This window comes from Dermacentor variabilis, chromosome 7 (assembly GCF_050947875.1).
Source record: "Dermacentor variabilis isolate Ectoservices chromosome 7, ASM5094787v1, whole genome shotgun sequence".
Taxonomy (NCBI): Eukaryota; Metazoa; Arthropoda; class Arachnida; order Ixodida; family Ixodidae; genus Dermacentor; species Dermacentor variabilis.
Genome location: NC_134574.1, coordinates 111,093,760 through 111,117,067, shown reverse-complemented (window position 1 = coordinate 111,117,067; position 23,308 = coordinate 111,093,760). Strand labels below are relative to the sequence as shown.

General features: G+C 45.1%; 1 protein-coding gene across 4 annotated transcripts in view; it reads right to left on the bottom strand.

Annotated features, from left to right (window-relative positions):
- Positions 1-8,577, bottom strand: part of LOC142587021 (uncharacterized) — an 84,744-nt gene extending 76,167 nt beyond the window's left edge. For all 4 annotated transcript variants that reach the window (XM_075697896.1, XM_075697897.1, XM_075697898.1 and 1 more), the window contains exon 1: positions 8,427-8,577. In XM_075697896.1, the coding sequence (XP_075554011.1) occupies positions 8,427-8,468 (42 nt within the window). In that variant the 5' untranslated portion in view covers positions 8,469-8,577. The remainder of the gene's footprint in view (positions 1-8,426) is intronic.
- Positions 8,578-23,308: the final 14,731 nt, after the last annotated feature.

Here is a 23,308-nt window from a genome sequence, read left to right as displayed (position 1 = left end):
CGAAATCGACCTTTCTAGCGGTTAAAAAATGGTTAGAAATATAATATTCGTCGTTTTTGATATCCCTGACAAGTGGTTATGTAGGAAAATTCAATTGGGTTGCATTCATGTTGAAAACTTGTGAAACATTTCATAATATTAAGAAATGGTCACATAGTATACAGCCATCAATACACAGCCTCGGCGAACGCCACATTTTACAACACCAATTACATCTTGAACTCGTCTTCCTGCCTTAGTGTACGGAAATTTATAATTTTCATATACTGTGGCCATAATACTCCAGGTATTTCCCTCCTTAACCTTTCAATCCATTCGTATGTGAATAAGACTCAATATTGAATTTTATGTACCTTCTTGAATACGCATACACTTTTCATGATTTCGAGAAGCTTTGAAGTTGATCCAATTTTTTTTTTGGCAATGGTCACATCTTTATTGCTGTAGCCGCGTGTGATATACATTAGTACCTGTGGATACTTCAGCAGAAACGGAAAGAAAGAAAGTTAGGTTCAGGTACTTCAACTATGTCATTGATTATCAAATAACTGACATATCACACGCGGTACTCAGAAGGCAGAGTTGATATAAAGGTGGCCTGGCCACGGAGTTGTGTACGTGGGTACAAGGAATGTTGCTCAATATGCAATCGCCACTGTTGTGTGCTTTGTCGTGTCTGCGTTTCCTCGTGGAATATTAGCATGAATTCCTACCGACTAACCCGGCTTTCATTAGTAATACCGCCAACGTCAAGGTCGTGTCTTCAGCTACAAACGGGCTTTCTAGTCAATGCATATCCTGCTACCGAAAAGGCGAGAAAACTGTTTGCCAGATAGACCGCAGATGCGGCTTTGTTGATAGCAAAAACAAAGTTGTGCTGCGCTGGCTTTCTCCTGCGGAAAAAGTACATCGGCCAGACAGGACTATGTGTGAAGGATAGGTTGAAGGAGCATGCAAATAATGTATGAAATGTTGATGCGAGCCATCTTAGCCAACACTGCATCCACTGCGGGTGCACGCCCCTGTACTCGAAGTCCTACGAAGTAGCAAGGTGTGGCACCAAATTGACGCGCGAGATAATAGAAGCAGCGAACATCTCTAAATTTTATACCACTTGTGCAAGTTGTTCATCTAGTGGGCTCGGTGGCAGCACCAGGATCACGGTCTCAAACCCGTTTCTGTTATTCGTTCAGGTTGTTTTCTGCTTGGTTGTTACTGATACAAGGACCGATAAAGGAGCATGCCACACCGCTGATTCCCTTCACGGCTCCCGACGGCGGCCTATTATCGACGGGTTTGTCTCTCGGCCTATTATCGAGAGACAAACCAGCGTTTTCCGCGGCACCAATTTTTCAACTTTGGAACTGGAAGCCCGATTGCCAATGACAGCAACTAGTATGAAATACGGCTTACAAGTAGCTTTCGGCAGCGGGCACGGCGGCAGCGCCAGGATCATGGCCTAAAATCTGTTTCTGTTCTTCGTCCAGGTGAGCAGACGATATGGAGAGTGTTACCGCAGTACTGATGCTCGTGCTGCCATGCCCACGGCCTGTTTTTGAAATGTTTTCTGACCTGCTGTTTTTACTGCTGCTCGGAGGAGATGTTGAATTAAATCCGGGTCCGCGGGACACGTTGCTAGTAGCCCAATTGAAAGCAATCGCAACTGACATACAAGAAATTAAAAAGGGCAAAACCCTTAACCAAACAAAAAGTATCCGCGATAGACAACAAACTTGGAATGTACTTGAAAAACAACTGTCAGAGTGCGTGAAGAAGGTGACCGTACTTGAGCAACGCGTGGACACTATGACCAAGAAACTTGATGATGTTGAAAATAGGATTCGTTGGTGCAATCTGATTGTTTACGGCTTGAGTGAACCTGAGGAAGAATCCTTTGAAACGCTTCAGGGGGCAGTCGTAGATAAAATTCTGACAGGCATTCTTGATGGTGACATTGCGGGAATAGATCGAATTAATCGACGTGGTAGACCAAAACCAGATGACGAGACCTATATTAGACCGGTCATTCTTAAGTTGCATGACTACATAGACTAAGCGAAAATCCTTCAAAATTGAAAGGAGCTGAAGAATACCACATATATTGGTGAATATTTTTCAGGCAACGTTCGTGACATAAGGAAAAGGCTTTGTAATAAAACTAAAGAAAATCGGCACCGGAGCGAGAAAGTAATGTTAACTTACGATAGAGTACGCATAGGTGGCCGCCTGTTTACATGGGACGCCGATAGCGACGATATGGTTGAGATAAAACCAAAAAACGACGGAAAATCCACCTCACACCGCAGAACAACGCGGTCTTATCAAAAGTAATCCTTCTTAACTTAAACGCGCGAAGTCTTGTCAACAAAGTGGAAAGTCTCGAAGCTTTATTGATAGCACTGAGTCCCGATGGGGTTACTATATCCGAAACGCGGCTTCATTCTAACGTCTCAGATAATCAAGTTGTTCCACGAGGTTATGCTGTTCTGCGCAAAGATACAGGGGCGGGGGTGTGGATATTATCATGAGGGGTGATTTATCTTTCATGCCAACGCCTTATGTACCGAACGCCGAACGTATTTGGTGCAACTACACATAGAAGGATACGTCCTGCACGTAGGCGCTGTCTATAGTCCACCAAACGCTGATGCAGTAAACCTGGTTCCCTTACTCGATTACGTGCACCGGCACCTATCAGGTGATAAAATTATTTTGGCTGGGGACTTCAATACTTCGGAATCAGACTGGAGCTCTCGAATTCCGAGATCACTTCATAATAATGTTCTCTCAGACATTACATTTGCAGTTAACTTTATTCAACTTGTCCACTCGCATTAAAGGGTCGTCCAGCTCGATAATCGATTTGGTTTTGGTTAGTGAATATTTTTCATCAACCGCAATAGACACTGAAATACTAGAAGGTTTGTCACACCATAAGCTTGTGTTGTTGCACTCTGCGTTTCGCTGTTCCTATGGCTGTCAAAAAAGATACTTCACCGATATTAGCATTTGGAAAGGCAAATGACGCAGCCATTATAACATATCTTGTTCATGAATACGCCAATTTTCTTGAACTGTGTAAGGATGATTCCTTAACCATTGATCAGGTATGGGCATGCTTTAAGGTTAATGTCAGGCATTGCATTGATCAATTGATTCCCACTGTAACAACATGCACAAAAAAGAATCCATGTATAACAAGTGATGCTATTCACCTCAAGCGTAAAACCAATAGAGTTAGAAAAATCAAACAAAATAAGCCCGCTGCCAAGCTACCTTACTCTCTCACTAGCCTATTAAAAAGTAAAATTAAGACTACCAAACTGACTTATTGTAATAGCACACTTAATGATTTCATTACCTTAGCACCAAGCAAATTCTAGAGACCAAACAGCAAGACAATAATCACCGAAGGAAATGGCGCTGAAACCTTTAACACTCACATCCAGTCAGTGTTCACACATGACTTGACATGACAACCACTGCTCTTGACAACCATGACAACACCACCTTGCCCTCGAATTGGAATGTAAGACCACGCTGACAGGTACTCCATTAATATCCGAGACGGGAGTGGTTATGATGTTGTTAAACATGGATGATAAGAAATGTGATGGACCAGATGGAGTCCCGAATAAATTTCTCAAGCAGTATGCCGAGACTATAAGTAAATACCTCTGCCTGATATATTAAAAATCAGTCGATGAGTGTTGCCTTCCTGCTGAATGAAAACTAGGAAAAATAATTCAGTTGCATAAATTTTGCAATGTTTTATCGACAGCTAATTATCCACCATTATCAGTGACATGTAAATGCTGCAAATTACTGACGCACATCATTTTCAAATTTCTGACAAATTTTCTAGAAGTCAATAATATACTCCACAGAAGCCAACATATATTTTGTAGTGGCTTGTCAACCGCTACGCAGCTAGTAGAAGTTATGCACGATTTTGCGCAAAGCGTCGACAATCAGTCGCAAATCGATGCCCTTTTCCCAGACCTATCCAAGGCTTTTGACCGAGTCTCTCATACTAAACACCACTTTAAAAATATAACGATATTTGGCGATGAAACACTGGTACGATGCATTTGGAGTTATTTCTCTGATAATTAGCAATTTGTGCAACACGACCATCATGCCTCCAAGTTAGTACCGGTTCTTTCAAGAGTACTTCAAGCTACACTTTTAACCCCGCTGTTGTTTCTACTTTTTATTAACGACATATCAACTGAAACTGATGTAAAAACACGACTATTTGCGGATGACTGCGTGCTATACCAAGAAATAAAAGACTCTAATGACCAGGACCAACCTAACAATGATCTAGGAAAAATTGCCGAGTGGTGTAATAAATGGCAAATTGTAATTAATTTCGAAAATAGGTATCTATTTTCATTACTCTCCATGTCAGTGAGCACGCACTGCTATTGGTTCCCTGAGCTACTAAGCAAGGCAATATCATCAGCGAATCGCAAGTCACTAAGGTATTCTCCATTGACTCTTCTCTCCAGTTCTTCCCAATCCAGGTCGCCGAACACCTCCTGTAAACACGATGTGAATAGCATTGGACAGATTGTATCTCTCTGCCTGACGCCTCTCTTTATTGGAATTTGTTGCGTTCTTTATGGAGGATACGGTGGCTGTGGAGCCGCTATAGATATCTTTCAGTATTTTTTACATACTGCTCGCCAACACACTGATTCCGTAATGCCTCGATGACTGCTGAGGTTTGGACTGAATCAAACGCTTTCTCGTAATTAATGAAAGCTGTATATAAGGGTTGGTAATATTCCGCACATTTCTCTATCGCCTGATTGATAGTGTGAATATGGTTTACTGTTGAGTATCCTTTACGGAATCCTGCCTGGTCCTTTGGTTGACAGAAGTCTGAGGCGTTCCTGATTCTATTTGCCATTACCTTAGTAAATTCTTTGTAGGCAACGGACAGTGCGCTGATCGGCCTATAATTTTCAGGTCTTTGGCGTCCGCTTTCTTATGGATTAGGATAATGTTTGCGTTCTTCCAACATTCCGATGCGCTCGAAGTCATGGGGCATTGCGTTTACAGGGTGGCCTGTTTTTCTAGAACAATCTCTCCACCATCCTTTAACAAATCTGCTGTTACCTGTTCCTCCCCAGCGGCCTTCCTCTTTTGCATGCTCCCAAGGCTTTACTTTACTTCTTCCGACGTTACTTGTAGGATTTCAATTCCTCTAGACTATTCTCTCTTCTATTATCGTCGTGGGTGCCACTGGTGCTGTATAAATCTCTATAGAACTCTTCAGCCATTTGAACTATCTCACCCACATTACTAATGATATTGCCGGCTTTGTCTCTCAACGCATACATCTGATTCTTGCCTATTCCTAGTTCCCAACCATAGTCACATGGATATTACGTGATCGCGCTTTGAACAGAATTTTCCGATGGCACATACTTCGCATACTTTAGACCACGTTGAGTCACTTGACATCACGTAACTTCAGCCATACCATGGGCAATTACCAACCATGCCGACCTGGATATGAAACGAACGGGAAAATCAAAAGCTTTGCGATGGTACACATTAGTGAGCGTCAAACCACATTTTAAAGGCTGTCACGTGACTTCACGTATATTTCGCTAGCCCATGCATGATTCCCAGCCATAGTGCCATGGTTATCAAATGATTGGGCTTCAAACAAAGTTTGCGATGGCACACACATGTCTTACCTCAGACCACATAGAAAGAGTCACGTGACATCACGTAACTATACAGCGGTGGGCAAGGCAATCGTAGAGATGGCGCACCTCAGTATTGAGCAGATTAGGGAAGATGTTATTCGCCCTAACTTTATGCAAAGTAACTTGGTGGATAGTACGCCGGAAAGGAGCAATGCTGACCGATACGTGAATTACGTGACATCACGTATCTCTACATCGGCGGGCAAGAGAATTGTAGAGGCGGCAAGACTCAGTATTGAGCTGATTAGAGAAGATGGTATTTGCCCTAACTTTATGGAAAATATCTTGGTGGCTAGTACGCCAGAAAGGAGCAACGCTGAACGATATGTGGGACTCAGGTCAATCAGAGTGGCAGACAAGGATTTTGGAGTCAGTGCGTACGAGACTGCCCCACACACTACGTGTAACGGGCTAATTCGCAATGTAGACATTAAGGATGGCCCAGCGGCACTTGAGCGGAACATCGTTAATGATCGCATACCGCTGGCTGTGGCGGTAAACCGAATCAAGAACACAGGATCAGTTATCGTTCTTTTCGACGGGTTAAAAGTGCCCAATTTCGTCAGATATGGGCCAACCCTGGTCCGGTGCTTCCTGTATCGAAAGCAGTTGGATGTATGTTATGTGTGTGGCAAGCTTGAGCATCGGGCGGATGTCTGTCCGGCGCCCGATTGTTTTGAATGCCGAGGATGCGGGGCTCGGAGACCTGAAGAGGATCACAACTGTGTTTGTTGTTGCAAGCTTTGTAGCGGACGACAACTGACCGCCGATAAACAATGCGGACAACGATACCAGCTTCCCTATGTCATGCGTATTCGACGACAGGAGAGAGCCAGGGCAGAGCTAACCGCGGAACAGGAAGTAGCCGAAATGGTGCAGCTGGTGAGCGCCCGGCAATGCTCTAAGGGGCGCTCGCGCTCTAGGAGCCGCTCCAGGTCGACGCAGCAGCCATCGTGTGGGAGCCCAACGAGCAGGAGCCGCTCCGTTTCTAGGGAGGAGCGAGTGCGCTTTCCTGCAGCTGATAGAGGCGGCGGCGCAGCTGGAGGCCTGACCACCTGGGCTAACAAGGTCAACGGCGGCATCAGCGCCGGCCGAGCGTGGGAGCACGTTAGGAGCATGTGGATGGTAATAGGGATAGGGATAGCATTGCGCTATTGGAAAGAGAGAATCATAGCCTAAAAGCAGCCATTGACGGGCTTATCAAAGAGATAGCTGAACTTAGGAATGGCTTACCTTCCGGTAACAGCGATAGATTAGGACAGGCTAATTCTGGAGTTTTACGTGCCAAACCACTTTCTGGTTATGAGGCACGCCGTACTGGAGGACTCCGGAAATTTCGACCACCTGGGGTTCTTTATTGTGCACCAATAAATCTAAGCACACGGGTGTTTTATCATTTCTTCCCCATCGAAATGCGGCCGCCGTGGGCGGGATTCGATCCCGCCACCTCGTGCTCAGCAGCCCAACACCATAGCAATTGAGCAACCACAGCGGATAGCTTAGGACAGGCTAGGATCCGCTAGCAAGGCATCGAAACACTAAGCTTAAAACCAGCAGAAGGCAGACACATACACTGCTTAGGAAGTGGACACTGCCACAGCCGTAATAGCGGCAGTCTTCACCAGAGAAACTAAGCTGGAGGTGCCCTTTAATACGGTCAATCAAAACACGACGACCAACCTTTCGGAATTTCATGCAATGCATATACACATGATGAACACATACATTACGCTGAAAAGCTCTGTGGAGGCAACGTAAGCCAAATAAAGTACGCAACTCGCTGCATTACAAGAAAACCGGACACCCGCAAAACTACTTAGAGGAAATCCGTAAGAAGCCAGCCACACATAAACCTCAGCTGGCCAAGCAGGCACCCACGCCGAAACAACGTAACCTATCCCCACGAACAACGCTGACAGGATGGCACTGCAATTGCCGGACATATGGCACAAAGTGGGGGCACCTGCAGCTTCAAATCCAACACAATACGCAAGAAACATCAGGCATCATTGCTCTCCCAGAGACGAATACTCCAGTGAAATAACCAAGTCGCACTCCATTCAATCAGCTAGATCCTGCTTACTGGCCTACCCCTAAAACGGCCATCCACTACACCGCAACCTGACAGGCACACATCAAGAATTGAAACCACAGACATTCAGTGCACACTCCTTGAAATTCAGCCGAAAAGAAGGGGAGATAAACTCCTCTTCTCCCTAAGCATTTACAACTGAGCACGAGACAAGGGAACTGACATCCTGCTAGGCCTCCTCAAAGCGTCAGTGAGGGACAAAGAATGGTAACTGCTCATTTTAGGAGACTTCGATGGCAATAACTATAGTAGGATTACCTAAAACATGACCACCAGTCCACCTGGTAATGAAAGACTGCACAAGCTCTAGGTACTACTACCCCCAACGTCCCGCAACAACAAACACGAGTCGGTAACAGTGTGTGCATGCACACCAGGCCAGACCTCTTTGCAAGAATATACCGGGCGCCCAGTGGCAGAACACGGGCCACACTGTGCTCAGCTATCATTACATTTTGTCGCTGACTTTCGAAATAGCCGCCAGTAGCGCGAGGACTGCCACGGCCCATAGAACAAATTGGGATATATTCAGTCAAACACGCAAAGCAACGGTACCCGACTTCATATCGGATTTCAACAAGTGGACCAGCTGGTCAGACACGACGTACCTTCCGCGACGTACGAAATGGCGGTGCCTCATGAGCAGCCATCGATGGATTCCAACCTCATGCAAAGTGCAGGTGGTAGCGACAACGTCACAACAAGCTGCGACGCCGCATAGCGAAACTCGAACGAGAGATAAAGGGAACGGGAAAGGGAACGGAGACGTCAGCAGCGTGGCCAGATATGCTACAGCTTAGATGGCGAGCTGGGCTGCAAGCACACAGGGCACCTGCTGCGACACCTGCTACATCCAACCAATAGGAAGCCGGCGGCACGCAAGCAGTTAACGCAAATAATACACGAACACGCTGGCACCGACGCGGCGCTGCTTGACGAGCTCGCCAGCCGGTGCATTAACACCTTGCGCAGAGCGAAACGCACCTGCCACACTACTTTGGTGCTCCCAACGAACAGCTGGATGTTGATATTTTGCAGGCATAGGTCTGCGCAGCACCGCACAGCAGCACAGCGGCGGGCCCCCACAGGGTCACTAACAAAGCGATGTGCAACGTCGACCGGAAGTCGGTGGGGGAATACCCAAAACCTCGAACGAGTGTTGGCGCTCCCGCTATTTACCTGCTGAGTGCAAACACGCGGGGCTGGCGTTGATCTCAAAACGGAGCAAGAAGCGCAACCTAGAGAATATTCGCCCTATATAACTCGCCGCTTGCTTAGACAAGTTCATCGAATCGGCCGCTTACAGATCTTTGCAGAGCAACACTTTCACGGTGCGGCATTATTTGGCTCGACGAAGCACTCATCAACGGGCGCCGAAATGGTCGTGGCACTAGGGATCGGCGAGCAAGTCGAAGGCAGGCTGAGATTATTTTTTGTTGTTGTTTTTAGCGCGACCGTGACGTCTCAACAGCTATCCATACTTCTGGCCGCTTGATACTCTCCATTTCTTGACGTTTGCCTGTGACGTTCCTCATCTTTCCTTTACGTCTACACGTCAACGAAATCACGTGACAAGATGAAAAATGTTATTTGCGCTGCGACTCTTTTTGGCGCGGTTCCTTAGCTAGATAGGTACACGAACTCAACCACGTGAATGTTGTTTATGGAGGCTAGTCGAAACAACGGACACAGCATGTCGGCACTTAAGCAAGTCTCTTGGCAGCAAAGCTACATGACCATTAAGTTTTATCAATTCCCTCAAATTTGAAACTAACTTAAAAACGTACAAGCAGTAAAATGCTCAACAACTTCCAGTGCACAAAAATAATTTCCCTAGGGGCCTGGTGGGCAGTCTTTTAACTACGCGTCAAACGCCGGTGCCTTAAAATGTTGGGCTAATTTCTTTGGAGAGAATAAATATCAGCATTCTTGCAAAGAGGTCTGGCCTGGTGTGCATGCACACACTGTTACCGACTCGTGTTTGTTGTTGTGGGACGTTGGGGGTTGTAGTAGCTAGAGCTTGTGCAGTCAGTCATCGAATATTCGTTAACGTTGAAGACATGATCGTTCGATACAACAAATGGGCTGGATGCAGCCAAAATCTAGTAAACAACATGTTTCAGCACCGAAGAACGTTTCTAGGAAGGGCAGAAGCATTAGTGTCACAACTAGCTGAAGTTGAAAAGTTGGCAGCATCCTTGGTTGCTTCGTCGCAATCGAATTCTAAGTACATAAACGTAGCAGTGCTACGTTCTGGTGCGTATTAAACAATGGACGAATTCGCGGCTACGTGATCTTTATGGAGTTTTGGAAAAGAACTGTATATTAACAAGTTTCTAAGCACAGCATGACGAATTTAAGTTGTTAAACCATCTTTGAATACTGAACGAATGTATTTTCGCACTTAAACACGCGTTTTAAATTTAGCCCACTTCATTTTCAATGATCACAATTATAAATATGCAACATTCAAAACATCGCGTCGATTGTTCCTATTGCGCGTTGTCTTTGCCCGAAAAAAGCATCAGAACATCATACAATGCATTTCTCAGGTACATTATAGAAGAATGACTCGCATCTCGACAACGCTCATTTAAAAGCCAAATATATTTATTATATTTCATCAAGAGCCCCGGGTCGCAGAAAATTCGGCGTGGACGTCCGGTACCGGCATCCTGGTGAGCGAATATTCACGATATACTTAGTTATGTGTATATGGCAGAGCTTCATATATGGCCTGCAATACATACGGGTTATCCTGATGCATCAATGTGTCCCCAAAGTTGCTCATACCTTGTCTTCCAATTCTGACAATGTTATTCATCATAATATTGAGAAAGCCAGCCCAGAAACAAAGTGCGTGGAACAACACAGACAGCGCATGCAGTTCATGTTAAGTCTTCTCAGACTGAAATATTAAAGCTGCAAAACTATATCACAAACCTGAAAATAATGCAATTTTCTTGGTGTGGCTCTGCACAACATCGGGGAACGGCCCACGTAAAAAGGCATGTGTCTGCGAGAGAAAGCTCGCCTTCGTGCATAGCATTCGCCAACAGCGTTTCCAGATAAATAATGAGATTCCATAAGCTGGAGTGGGCAGTAAGCGTGAGAAGCATTCAGGGATCATTAATTTCTATCGTGTTCCACTCTTAAAGACGAAGGATAAGCGTCCTTATTTTTAATCATACTGTTATTGTCACAATACATTTTAGCAGGCGAAATTACAGCTGTTTGTTTTACAGTATATATGTTGTTACTTATGGAGGGCAGCTAAATACATGTACGGACTTTCAGTGAACACGTTCGATTTCTTTCGGGGTTCCCTGTGACAGATAGCCCAATTCTAGTTCATAAGCTGATCTACTCGAAGAGGCGGACATTACATGAACAAAAAAATGAAACGCATACTTGACTAATTAACAAATGTGACAAAAACTACTTTCTAAATGATTACATTATAGCACATATTGCAATTTACAAATTCTAGCCGGTGAGATTACAAGGCATATGCACTTGAAACAAATTAAGTGCATGACACCATCTACGAGATACGTGCCGTGAAGTTTGCTGTAAGAATGCGCTGACGTTCTACAAGCTTTCTTAACACAAGGTTGTTTTAAGCAATGAAGCACAAAAGTAAGTCGAACGCCAATCCATTTATCCACAAAGTACGGGCATTATTATCTAGGAACCCGTGTCATCGTAAGATTTCGTTGCAAGTGGATACGTCTTGCGATCTGCCTCACTACGATTAGCAAATTGCAATATGTGACATAAGGTAATTTCTTAAAATCCCAATTAGTGCATTTCTGGTAATTTACCCGAGATTCCTTTGATTAATTTGTCCAAGTAATGTCCGCCTTTTTGTGTAGACCAGCTCAAGGACTAGAATTATGCTATCATCCACAGGCAGTGCTAAAATATTATTTTTAATGTTAACTCTACCATCCGGTATATGTAAAATGCTGCTCTTAAATGTCATATTTTGCCCCCTAGCAAAAGAGCCCGACATCAGTGCACTGCTCTACGGGTTGATGACATCAGTAATGGCAGAATTTCTGTGCATGTTTTGACACCAGCTCCTGCTGCAATGACTTCAGCGTGCGCAATTCGAAGAGCTTGTCGTGGAACCGTCTCTGCATTCCTGGCAGCTTCCTTACCCTTCCACACTTTAGGCCAGATACGGCGGCACAAACAGGCAGAAATACCTACTTAAATCAACCAAAGCGCCTACCAAGGTTAGAATAGGAAGGCCACACTTTTTGAAGGTCTTTCTGCCATAGTCGTGTAATGAAATGAAAATGACTTGCGAATCCAGCTTCTACTACTATTACAGTTTCTTTTTTTTTTCTTTTTGCAAAATGAGCATTCGACTAGCGTGTTGAAATACGGTTGCCGCTGAGCTCGCCTATGTTCAAGTAAACCGACACCCATATTCTATGCTGTTCTGTTACTCGAGTTTACTAATATGGCATATATTGCACAGAAATATTGAAATTTGTGTATTATATTAGGGTATCTGTAAAGGGCACATTGTATAATGGCCAAAATTAGCTTATTGTGACCCTCTGCGAATGTATTTATTGCGCGATGAACACAATCGGATTTCGTTATAGCTAAGCTGATCCTTGCAAATTGACCACACTGCAGAAGAAAAATGCTGAGAGATAATGAGCGCGTGGAATCTGTTAGTTTACTACTGCAGACTGGGGGGCCTTGACACATCCGTGTTCGCAGTCAGTGGTTTTCTCCTATTGTTGCTTTCCTTTTTGTCCTTCTACCATTCCATCCTATCTATGCATTAAATTTGTAGCTTGTGTGTTGCATGTGTAATTCATCCTAGGCTGTAACTCAGGGAATTTGGTGGACTCCTAGGGGCCCCTTAGGGGTAGCTAGAGCGAACACATTCTTTTCCAGTTGAACACTGCTGAGCGGTCCATCGAGTTAGAAGCTGCCTACGGACAAGCGAGCACGTGAGACGCTAGGCGCGTTCGTATTTCGCCCGACCGAGGCGCATTTAGAACGCAGGCGAGAATTGCGCGAAAGGAAGGAAGGAAAAACTTTAATGCTCTATTTACAGCTTTCAGCGGCTAACAGTGGTCTTCGTGTTTTAGTGAAGTCTCCGTCGTCTTGAGTGGTCGGCGCCCCTATTTCAGAGCACCGCTGAGCCTGGCCACTTTGAGAGCGTGTTGCACCAATCCCTTTTGGACTGTGAGCATGCCGCTGGTGAGCAGGTCCTCCCACTGTTCCGCACTGCGTTTTTTTCTTTGTGGAAAGAGAAGTTATTTCTGCACTCCCATGTGATGTGATATAGTGTTGGGACGGCCTCACACCATGGGCATGTGTCCCTATATTGACTGGGAAACATTTGTGTAGATTGTAGATTGGAGAATGTTCCTGTCTGCAGCCTTCGCCAGCCAACTGCTTCGTGTTGTGTTAAAGATGGTTGGGGTGGTGGATATATTATCCTTTTGCCTCGGTGATGGTTTAGTATTTCCTTGTACGTTGGTTTCACCGCCGTAGTGGTATCCTGGTCCATTGACTGACCCACTCGGTATGTGAGCTCGCGAGTTAGACTGTCGGCCCTCTGGTTACCTGCTATTCCGGTGTCACCCGGCACCCAGAAAATCGCATGCAGTATATTTTTGTTCAGAAGCCCTGCCTCGAGGAGGATTCGCAGCGCCCCTTTGTTGATTCTACCTGCCGTATAATTTCTGCATGCTTCTTTGGAGCCTGTGAGTATTATCAAGGATCTGTTTCTACGGTAACCCTCCGCCGCTGCTAGAGCCACAGCTCCTTCTTCCCCTCTGTTACCGTGCAGCTCCGTAGGGTTGCGCTGCTTATCAGCTCTCCCATGTGATCCACGGTCACTGCCGCAACTCTTTTTTTTTTGTTGTTGTGGTCCCACGAGTATAGGGCTGCATCCACGTATATCACATTCTTTTTAGTGGCCAGGTGTTTTTTTTACGTATTCTCCTCGCGCCTGTCTTTTGGCCACATGCAGATTCGGGTCCATATTCCTCGCTAGGGGGGCTAGCTTTCAGTGTCTGGCGAAAAGACGAGAGTCAGTCCCGGAGCCGAGGTGGCAGCCAGGCCGGGACCTGGAACCAATCACGGAGCCGGAGCAGTAGCCAGAGCCGGGGACGGAGGCGCAGCCAAGGCAGAGGCAGACCCAGGGACAGTCCTTTCCACCCCTGGGAAAGCAAAACAACCAAGGGCCGCCGAAACAACAACAGCAGCAGAAGAAAGGCGGAGTCATGGTGAGCTGGGGAACGGGCTCTCCCAAATCACTGTTTCCGCACTCGGGACAATCGAGCAATGACACGAAACTAATAGAGGAAAACAAGGCGCTCAGAAGGGAGCTAGTGCTAAGCCGAGAGGAAACCAGGCAACTAAAGAAAAGAATCGATGATTTAATAAGAGAGTTACAGGCACAAAGAAAGGGCGACCGTTTCGTTGACCTGCAGTGGTGTTCTGGCTGAGTATCGGGTGGTTTAAGGTGTCTCAATAACCATATTTTAGTTCCTGGTTGATTGGCATTCCTTGCGTCAGCCGTCTTGAGCTGATGTCGAGCAGTTCTCCTGACCAGGCGCGATCCGCCTGGTCAGCATCCCTGCCACCTAATTATTTGCCAATACATTTATTTTTTCGCAGTGGCGTCAGCACCATTCCTGTGGCGCTTGTGCCTACCAATGGAGGTTCCATCAGGATCACAAATCCACAGGCTGTCCAGAAGGCACTTAAGGACACGTCCAACCACTTCCAGGCCATCACTGATGTGCGAGCGTTCGGACGGGGAGGTATAGTGTGTCGTTCACCCGACCAGACCTGTGTAGAAGACCTCTTGAAATGCACTTCATTCGCTTCCACCCCGGCGAGTGCTTTTCTTCCGCCTCACCTTGAGTGCACCAAGGGTCTCGTACGGGGCGTACACTCCCAATAAAGTCCTACTGAAACCCTGGACAAGCTATCCGCAGCAGGCATCATTGCCATCTACCGTTGCAATCGACTGGCAAATAACGAGAGGGTTCCGACAGAATCTGTTATTGCAACGTTTGTGGGCACATCATGTCCATCTGAAATAAAGGTGTGGACTCTTGTTTTCCGTGTAGAGCCGCTTGCGTCATGTCCAATCCAGTGTAATAATTGTTGGAGATTCGGGCACAGCGCAGGAGGATGTAAGTCTAGCTTGCGTTGCCGCACCTGTAGGGATGGTCATTCTTCAAGTGAATGCTCTACTCAATCTCAAAAGTGCTGACTCTGTGAGGGAGAACACCCAGCAGACTATTCGAACTGCTCAGCTCGCGCTCAAGAAATACAAATTCTTGAAATAATCGACCGCCGTCGTTGCTCCCCAAGAGATGCATTTCTGTTATCAAAGACAGGGCCTTCGGATACTCTGGTGTTACAGCGCGCAACGTTCCAAGCATGGATCTTAACCTCTCAGAAGCAATTGACTCTGCTATGGAAAAAGCAATGGCTAAAGCTATAGACAAATTGATATCCAGTCTCTCTGATGCTTAGCGCAAATCATTTCTAGTCACATGATGCAAATAATGCAGCCCACTAAGAAACCAATGCAGTGCCCATTATCTAACGCCACACCTCGAACGCCTAGCAACGAGGTAGAGACGCCTTCCAGAGTTGCAGAATATTCCACAGACACTACTTTGCTAGTCCAAACACGCGAGGATGAGCCCTCTTATTCGGACACTGTTACTGCCACAGACATGGAACTTGACACTCGAGCTCCCAAACGTATGGGCTCCCCAATTTCAAACACTATGAAACCAAAATCAAAAAAGAGCCAACCAACTCCTGTGCTTACAGAAAGTATTCTAAAGGCGGCAGTTGCCGCTGCTGTGCGTTCAACACCATTGGGCAGTTTAAAGTGCTGCAGTGGACCTGTCGTTCTATATTTTCAGCTTCAACAGATTTATCTTGCCTGTCTATTCAATTCAATCCAGATATCTTACTTCTTCAAGAAACGTGGCTTTCACCAGAGAAAAATTTGCATTTAAAAGGTTTTCGGTCCTTCCGATTAGATAGAGACTCGCGAGGTGGAGGATTAATGATACTTGTTTCCAGGAAAATTTGTCATAAGGCAAAAATTTCGTTTAAAATCATGGACTTCGACTGTGAAATTTTGGCCATAGATTTATGTCTCCCAGGATACCATGCATTTTCAATTATAAATGCTTATTTCCCCGTCGGCGTGCAAAGTACACGTCAACTTGATAGGGCTGTGGCTGCCTGTAGAAAAGAAATTTTGTTTGTAGGGGATTTTAATTCGCATCACGTGTCGTTGGGGTAAAAAACAGATTTGTGTGGTAAGCGACTTTGGGAGTGGACCTTTCATGTCAGAACATGAGATAGTCACCCATGGGATAGTCACCTTTCATGTCAGAACACAGGACAAGTAACGTTTGTTAGAGGACCCCTCCGTTGAGTGTTAGATTTGACATTTTGTAGCGCTGGCATCAAGGTTTTGTCGTGGGTAGCTGTTCAATCAGCAACCAACAGTGATCATCTTCCTGTGTCATTTAAAATCAATTGTCAAATAACATCTTTAGAATACCAGGCATGCACATTTATGGACCATACTAAATTTAAGATTTTCTTGCGTTCTGCCGTTTCGAAACTTGCCAATGCCAATGATAAAGAAATCGCTTCAACCATTTGCTCCATTCTAGAGGATTCCAGGAAGCAAGCTGAATTTGTCATCCCTTAGGCTAAAGGCAGCGCTTGTCGTTGGTGGAATAATGAGTGTACGCGGGATTATAGAAAAAGAAAGGCCGCTTGGAAAATGCTCCTGCATAATCAGTGCCCGACAAATTGGAAAAATTATCAGTTTCATGCCGGTGTATTTATGAGTACTGTTAATCAAGCCAAAGAGGAATACGATATTAGACATTATGATTATCTATCTAATTCAAAAAATAAGCGTGCTTTATTTGCATTCCTTCGTGCTAGGAAGGTGCTACCAACACCCTTAACATCAGACTCGATTGTTCTGACCCCGCAGGAACTGAGCGCCTCCCTAAAAGAGATTGCCGAAGGCTTAGAAAATCGATTTACGGCCAGGCTTCCGGCTATTCATCCTACATTAGGTCCTTGGGATGGCTTTACTGCAATTTCTTTAGCTGAACTAAATGAGACTGCACTATGTTTACCGAATTCAGCCCCTGGCCCTGATGGCGTCACAAATGCAATGTTAAAAATATTGTTACAATAATCGCCTAACGTTCTTTTAGACCTGGTGAATTATTCAATTAAATATGCTTGGATTCCGTTGCACTGGAAGCTTGCCAAGGTAATATTGATGCTTAAGAAACAAGAAGGAAAGTATGTATCGGAGAACATTAGGCCCATTGCGCTGACATCAAACAGTAGTAAAATTCATTGAGAGGCTTCTTCACCGTCGCATCATGAAATTTATTAATGATAATTCCATTCTTAGTCCCTGTCAGATTGGTTTCAGGGCCGGCTGCTCCATCTGGCATGCCCACGTCGACTTAGAAAGCCGAATACAGCTCGCTCGACGTCATAAGCAATATGCTGCCTTAGTGACGCTCGATATCGCTAAAGATTACGACAGTGTGGAGCACACTATATTGATCAATCGGTTGACTTCCTGTGGCGTTCCTGGGTATATAGTAGCGTATATTCAGTCATTCTTAGGTGAAAGAGAATTCTATTGCTACGAAAGCGGCGTTTCTTCTTCTAAACACAAACAAACGAGAGGCGTACCGCAAGGCTCAGTTCTTTCCCCGGTACTTTTTAATATTCTCATGAGCACACTACCTTGTCATCAAGAAATAACTACTTATGTTTATGCAGACGATATTGCGTTTTTTTGCATCTGCAAACGACATCCACACGCTATACCAACGACTGCAAACTTACCTTTGTGATCTGGAGAGGTGGTTAGATGCTAGTCACTTCACACTCAATGCCAGAAAATGTGCTGTTCTCGTTTTCCCGATACGTGACATAGGGCACATTTCATTGTCTTACCACCTTCAAGACATACCACAGGTGGAATGTGTTAGATACCTCGGAATTACTGATAACGCCTCTCTCAACTGGCGCTCACACATAGATCATTTGACTGGGAAAGGTACCCGTGCAATTGGCATATTGCGTAGGCTGAGCAGTCGTCGAATAGGATTGAGAAAAGATACACTCTTAATGATATACCGCATGTACATTCGCCCTGTATTAGAATTTGGTTGCGTGCACTTCTCTGGAGCTCCAGCCTACATGTCCCGTCCTCTAATCCTCTCAGAAAGAGAAGCATTACGTCTGTGTTTAGGTCTTCCTAAATTTGTTGCAAATTCTATTCTTTATCTAGAATCCCATGTTCCGCCACTTTCGTGCAGGTTCCGGCTTTTGACGGTGCAAACGTTCTTAAGGATCTATGAATCACCACTGCGTCATCCCCAAATAATCTTTATTTCACAACCTGCGTTGTTTTTCCGTGTCATCTGGCCGCTACTACATAATCCGCAAATTATATTTGTGCAAAAATTACTTGGCTATTTGGACGTGCGCATATGCGATGTACTTCCTATTACCGACAGAGCTGTTGCCACGGATATTCAATTTGATGACATCTTTCCTAATAATGCAAAATTACTTCCACACCGTATTCTAGACGGTATATTACAAGATCACCCGAAAAACCTTCAAACAAACGTTGTAATTGCTACAGATCCTTCACAATGTGACGTAAAGTCAGGTGTGGGAATATTTTCCCTTATTCTAGATTGGACATTTTCTCTTCGGCTGCCAGATTTCACACCGATTTTTTTAGCCGAATTCATGGCCGTGGTTGCTGGCTTTACGCAAATTAGGACCATCAATTACATCAGCTGTGATAGTCACTGATTCTTTACCATTGTGCACATCCATTACTGCTTCTAGTGATTCTGGCGTGATGAGGACATTTCGATCATTGGTACCTGGTTACTTGAGAAGCGTGCGTTTGATTTCGGTGCCTGGCCATAAAGGACTAATCATTAATGAAATTGCAGACTCTCTAGCCAAGGCATCGATAAGTGGCCCGATTCTTCCTTGCTGCCCTTTGACTGCTTATGTTACTGCAGCTAGATTTCGCAGGAGTATCATTATACAGTCAGTATCAGGCTCCGCAGTTACTAACTCTGTGGATTACGGACATCTCCTGCACCCTTGGAACAGATATTTTTGCCGAACACGGAAAATTGAAGTGTCCATCACGAAGCTGCGCTGCCGTATACCTGCATTGAACTTCTACCTCCACAGGTCTGGTCTGGTCCCCTCACCATTATGCTCATTCTGTGGCGAAGCGGAAACAATCGACCATTTCTTGTTGTCTTGCAGACGTTTTTCTATTATAAGAAAACGACTACTCGAAATCCCGCTTCGCTCTGTTGGTGTCACTTTATCAGTGCCTGTGATCCTATCTTTTGGAGCCTCCATTCTTGGGTTCAGCCACAGAAATGTTTGCTTGGCGATCCAACATTACCTAATTGAAACCAATCGATTCTCATGTTAGATTGATCGTTCTCCCCCACCCAGCCATAGCTTTCTTTTATTTCTTATCCATTATTAATTATTATTGTTATTATTATTATTATAATCTTATAGCCGGTTTTCATCTGATCATTTCCTTTTTTCGGATCATTTCCTTTTTTCCATTTGCGTAAAGTTACACCCTTTGGGGTGTATCTCTGCCACACAACAATAATCGTCAAGTGCCTTGCTTGCGTTTCCTTTCTTGAAAACGCCGCGTCCTCTACGTTCATGTCGCGAATGCTACATCATGCTGATAATGCGCATGTCGTTCATTACTGGAAAGTACTGGGCTCGCCTCTATAAAGAAAAGGCTCACCAGCACATGCTCAGTGACTTACTGGGTGGCAGCGCGAGAACCTGAAGAGATCGAAAACCAGGTACAGAAATACTTCAAGGTGACTTTATTCAGGCGACGAAAAGCCTTGAGTATAGCTGGTAGTGATACAAAAGACACCTTGCGTTTCTGCGTCGACTACCGTAAATTCAACCAGGTCACTAAGGAAGACGTTTACCCGCTACCCGACATGGACTATTATATCGCTAGACTACGGTATGCACGTTACTTCTCCGTGTATCTAACTTTACCTTCATATCGCAGCGATCATCTTTATAAAGTTTTCGTGTCATCTTGTCGTAGAAACGCTTACTATTATTCGTTTTTTCCCTCGTACGTGTAATGACTCATACGATCTTCCCGCATCCGTCGCCACTATTTTAGACACTTCAAGGTTCAAAACTGTTGTTCTCCATACCATCTAAAAAATCGTTTTTGTTCTGCAATATTTTTCTGTGCATGTGCCACTTCTTTCTGTAGCGCCTACGGGCCCTGAAAGCATGTACAGTGAATAAATAAATAAATAAATAAACAAGAAGCACCTATTTGCAAATGGAATATCACGAAAAAGGCCGCGAGAAAACAGCGTTCGGGACACATGTTAGCCTCAATCAATTAAGCATACTTTCATTCGGCTTGTGTTACGCGCCGGTAACATTTCAGCGGCTTATGAACACCGTTCTACCACGTCTCAAGTGGCAACAGTGCTTAGTATATCTGGGCGATGTGATTGTATTTTATGTAACATTTCACGAGCACTTGCCGTGGTTACGTACTGTTGGTCTTTTGACTTCGAATAGGTTCTTTTCCTAGGCACTGTTGTCAGTAATGACGGGGAAGGGCGTCACGTGGAAAAGATAGCTGCCATTGAACGTTTTCCTGTGCCCTCCAACAAAAAGGCAGTCAAGCGATTTTTGGCTTATGCGCATATTACAGGCGTTTTATTCTCAACTTGGCGAGCATTGCGCCCCTGTTGACATGCTGTCAAAGAGAAGATGTAGCATTCGTTTGGCATGAAGATAAGCAGAAAGATTTCCACGAACTAAGTCAACGCCTTCAACATCCGTCGGTCCTCGGACACTTCAGTGGAGACACTCACACTGTGGTTAACACCAATTCCACCAATATCAGCTGATGAGCTGTACTTGTACAGTACCAAGACGGCACTGAAAAAGTAATAGCTTATGCGACTAGAAGGATTTCCCGCACCGAAGAAAATTATTACACTACAGAAAAAGTGTCTTGTGCAGGCTTGGGCGGTGACGAAATTTCGCCTATATTTGTGCGGCCGCACTTTCGATGTCGTCAGAGACTACCACTCACTTTGTTGGCTAAAAACTTAAAAGACCCATCAGGACCATTGGCGCGCTGAAGCGATAAACTTGAAGAATGCGACATCGCTATTGTGTACGAATCGCTTAAACGGCATAGAGGCGCCGGCTGCCTTTCTCACGCCCCATTCGAATTTGCACGTGCAGAAGATGACGATGTTGCAGCTTTTGTTGCAGATGCCTACACGACTACGATTGCACAGAAGCAGCACAAAGACGCAGAATTCGAAACCGTCATTATCGTCCTGGAAAGTTGCTCTTCTGCTGCACCAGAATACTTTGGTAGAGTACTTTCATTATTTGGCTTACTTAACGACGTCCTCTATGCAGTGAACTTTTCTCTGAAAGGAAGCGCTTACTTGCTCGTTGTCCCACAATCTCTCAGGAATGAAATAGTGCAGACATCCCATAATGAAAGCAACATCCGACAATTTGGGCTTCACACCAACGCTCTGCAGAGTGAGACTAAGGTAATACTGGCCAAGATTGACGCCAACCGTTGAACAGCACGTGCAGACATGCCTTGATTGCCAGCGGTGTAAAGTGCCCCCGTCAAACCAGCAGGCTTCGTCCATCCAATCTAGTTACCTAGAACTGCATTTGTTTAAGTTTAAATGGATCTGCTACGCCCATTTCCGACTGCTGCTACGGGAGAGAGACAAATTATCGTGGACACGGACTGTCCCACCCGTTACGCCGAAACCGAAGCTTAAGGCGCAAAACTTAGAGGCGCATCACACCGGCAAGCAACGGCGTACCATTCGCAAACGAATGGACTTACGGAGCACCTCAAAAGACACTTGCGAATAATCTTTGCATGTACGTTGAGGTCGAAAATAAACACTGGGACGATATATTGCCCTGTGTCACCTTTGCATGCAATACCACTCCGCAAGAGACAACGAACATGACACCATTCTGCCTTCCCCATGGTCGTGATGTCACAACCACACTGAACGCAATGTTTCCGCATGAACGTGGATGCGATAGCTTTGGAGACGATGCTGACTACATTACTCAGCATGCTGAAGAAGCCCGACAGCTTGTCCGCGTATATATTCGTCGGCTGCATGAGAACAATGCAGGGCGTATTAACCTTCGCCACCCAGAAGTCTTCTACGAGCCTGGAGAAAGAGTTTGGGTCTTTACTCCTGTTCGCGGTCACGGCCTTTCCGAAAACCTCCTGGGGGGGGGGGGTACTTCGGTCCACACATGGTTATCCAACGTTTCTTTGATATCAACTATGAAGTCGTTTCCGATAGTCCACATTCCTCAAGGCCTCGACGGCATGCACAGGAGATTGTGCACGTTGTCCGGATGAAACCTGATTGGTTCGAAATTCACTGCAACATCAGCGTTGCCAAATATAAAGCATCGGGCCGATGCTTCCTTGGAAGGAGGCAGTCACTACTAAACAAGCTAACATCTACAGAAGACAACGTAGTGAGGGGCACGAGATCAAGCACGTTTCTCTTCGAAGAGGATAAAGTTGGCGCAGCCGATGATTGTCGAGTCTCTGAATATAGAGCTTGCATTCCGTCGTCCTGTGTACTGTCATTGCGTCTTGCAACAATATAGTAGAAACAATACTACTGGAAGGACCACAACAAAAGAAAAGGAAAAGAACTCAAAATTGTAGAATGGAAGAAATATAGAGCAACTCGACAGCAACAAGTGGAGGAACATATGGAGCGTACAGAAGAAAGTATGGAGGAAGTTACACTCTTGTTCAGAGGGCAACTGAGATTATATGATGTGCAAAAAGAGAGACATATGAAAAAGCTTAAGAAAAAGATGAACCATCCACATTGCCTCACCAGTTGTGCATGTCCGCCAAAGAAGCACGTGATCTGCGTACCTCAGCACAACTATACCAGCAGAATGTTAAGCCTGTCGTTGGCAGAGAGAGAACGTATAGATTAGGAAGAAAACATCGCAGGCAGCGGAACCTCCTCGTCGTTGAAAAACTACTGAGCGGCGTGGTTGACGTATCAGGTTTGTGAGACTGCAACCAGAAGGCCTTTAGTTTGGGCATGTTAGTATTTCAGTTTACCTGTTAGCGGAGAGAAGGCACAGCCAGCGGCAACTTTGGTAATTTATATCTAAGCTGTCGGAGTGTCTTTAGTGCACTAAGGGCTAAAATCATAAGAGGAAGCTTTAGCTCGGGCGCTCCTATATAAATGAATTTGAAAGGAGAATTCGTTTTTTCGGCAACCACTGCACTAAATTTACGAGGTTAATAGCAGTTAAAAGAAAATTTTTA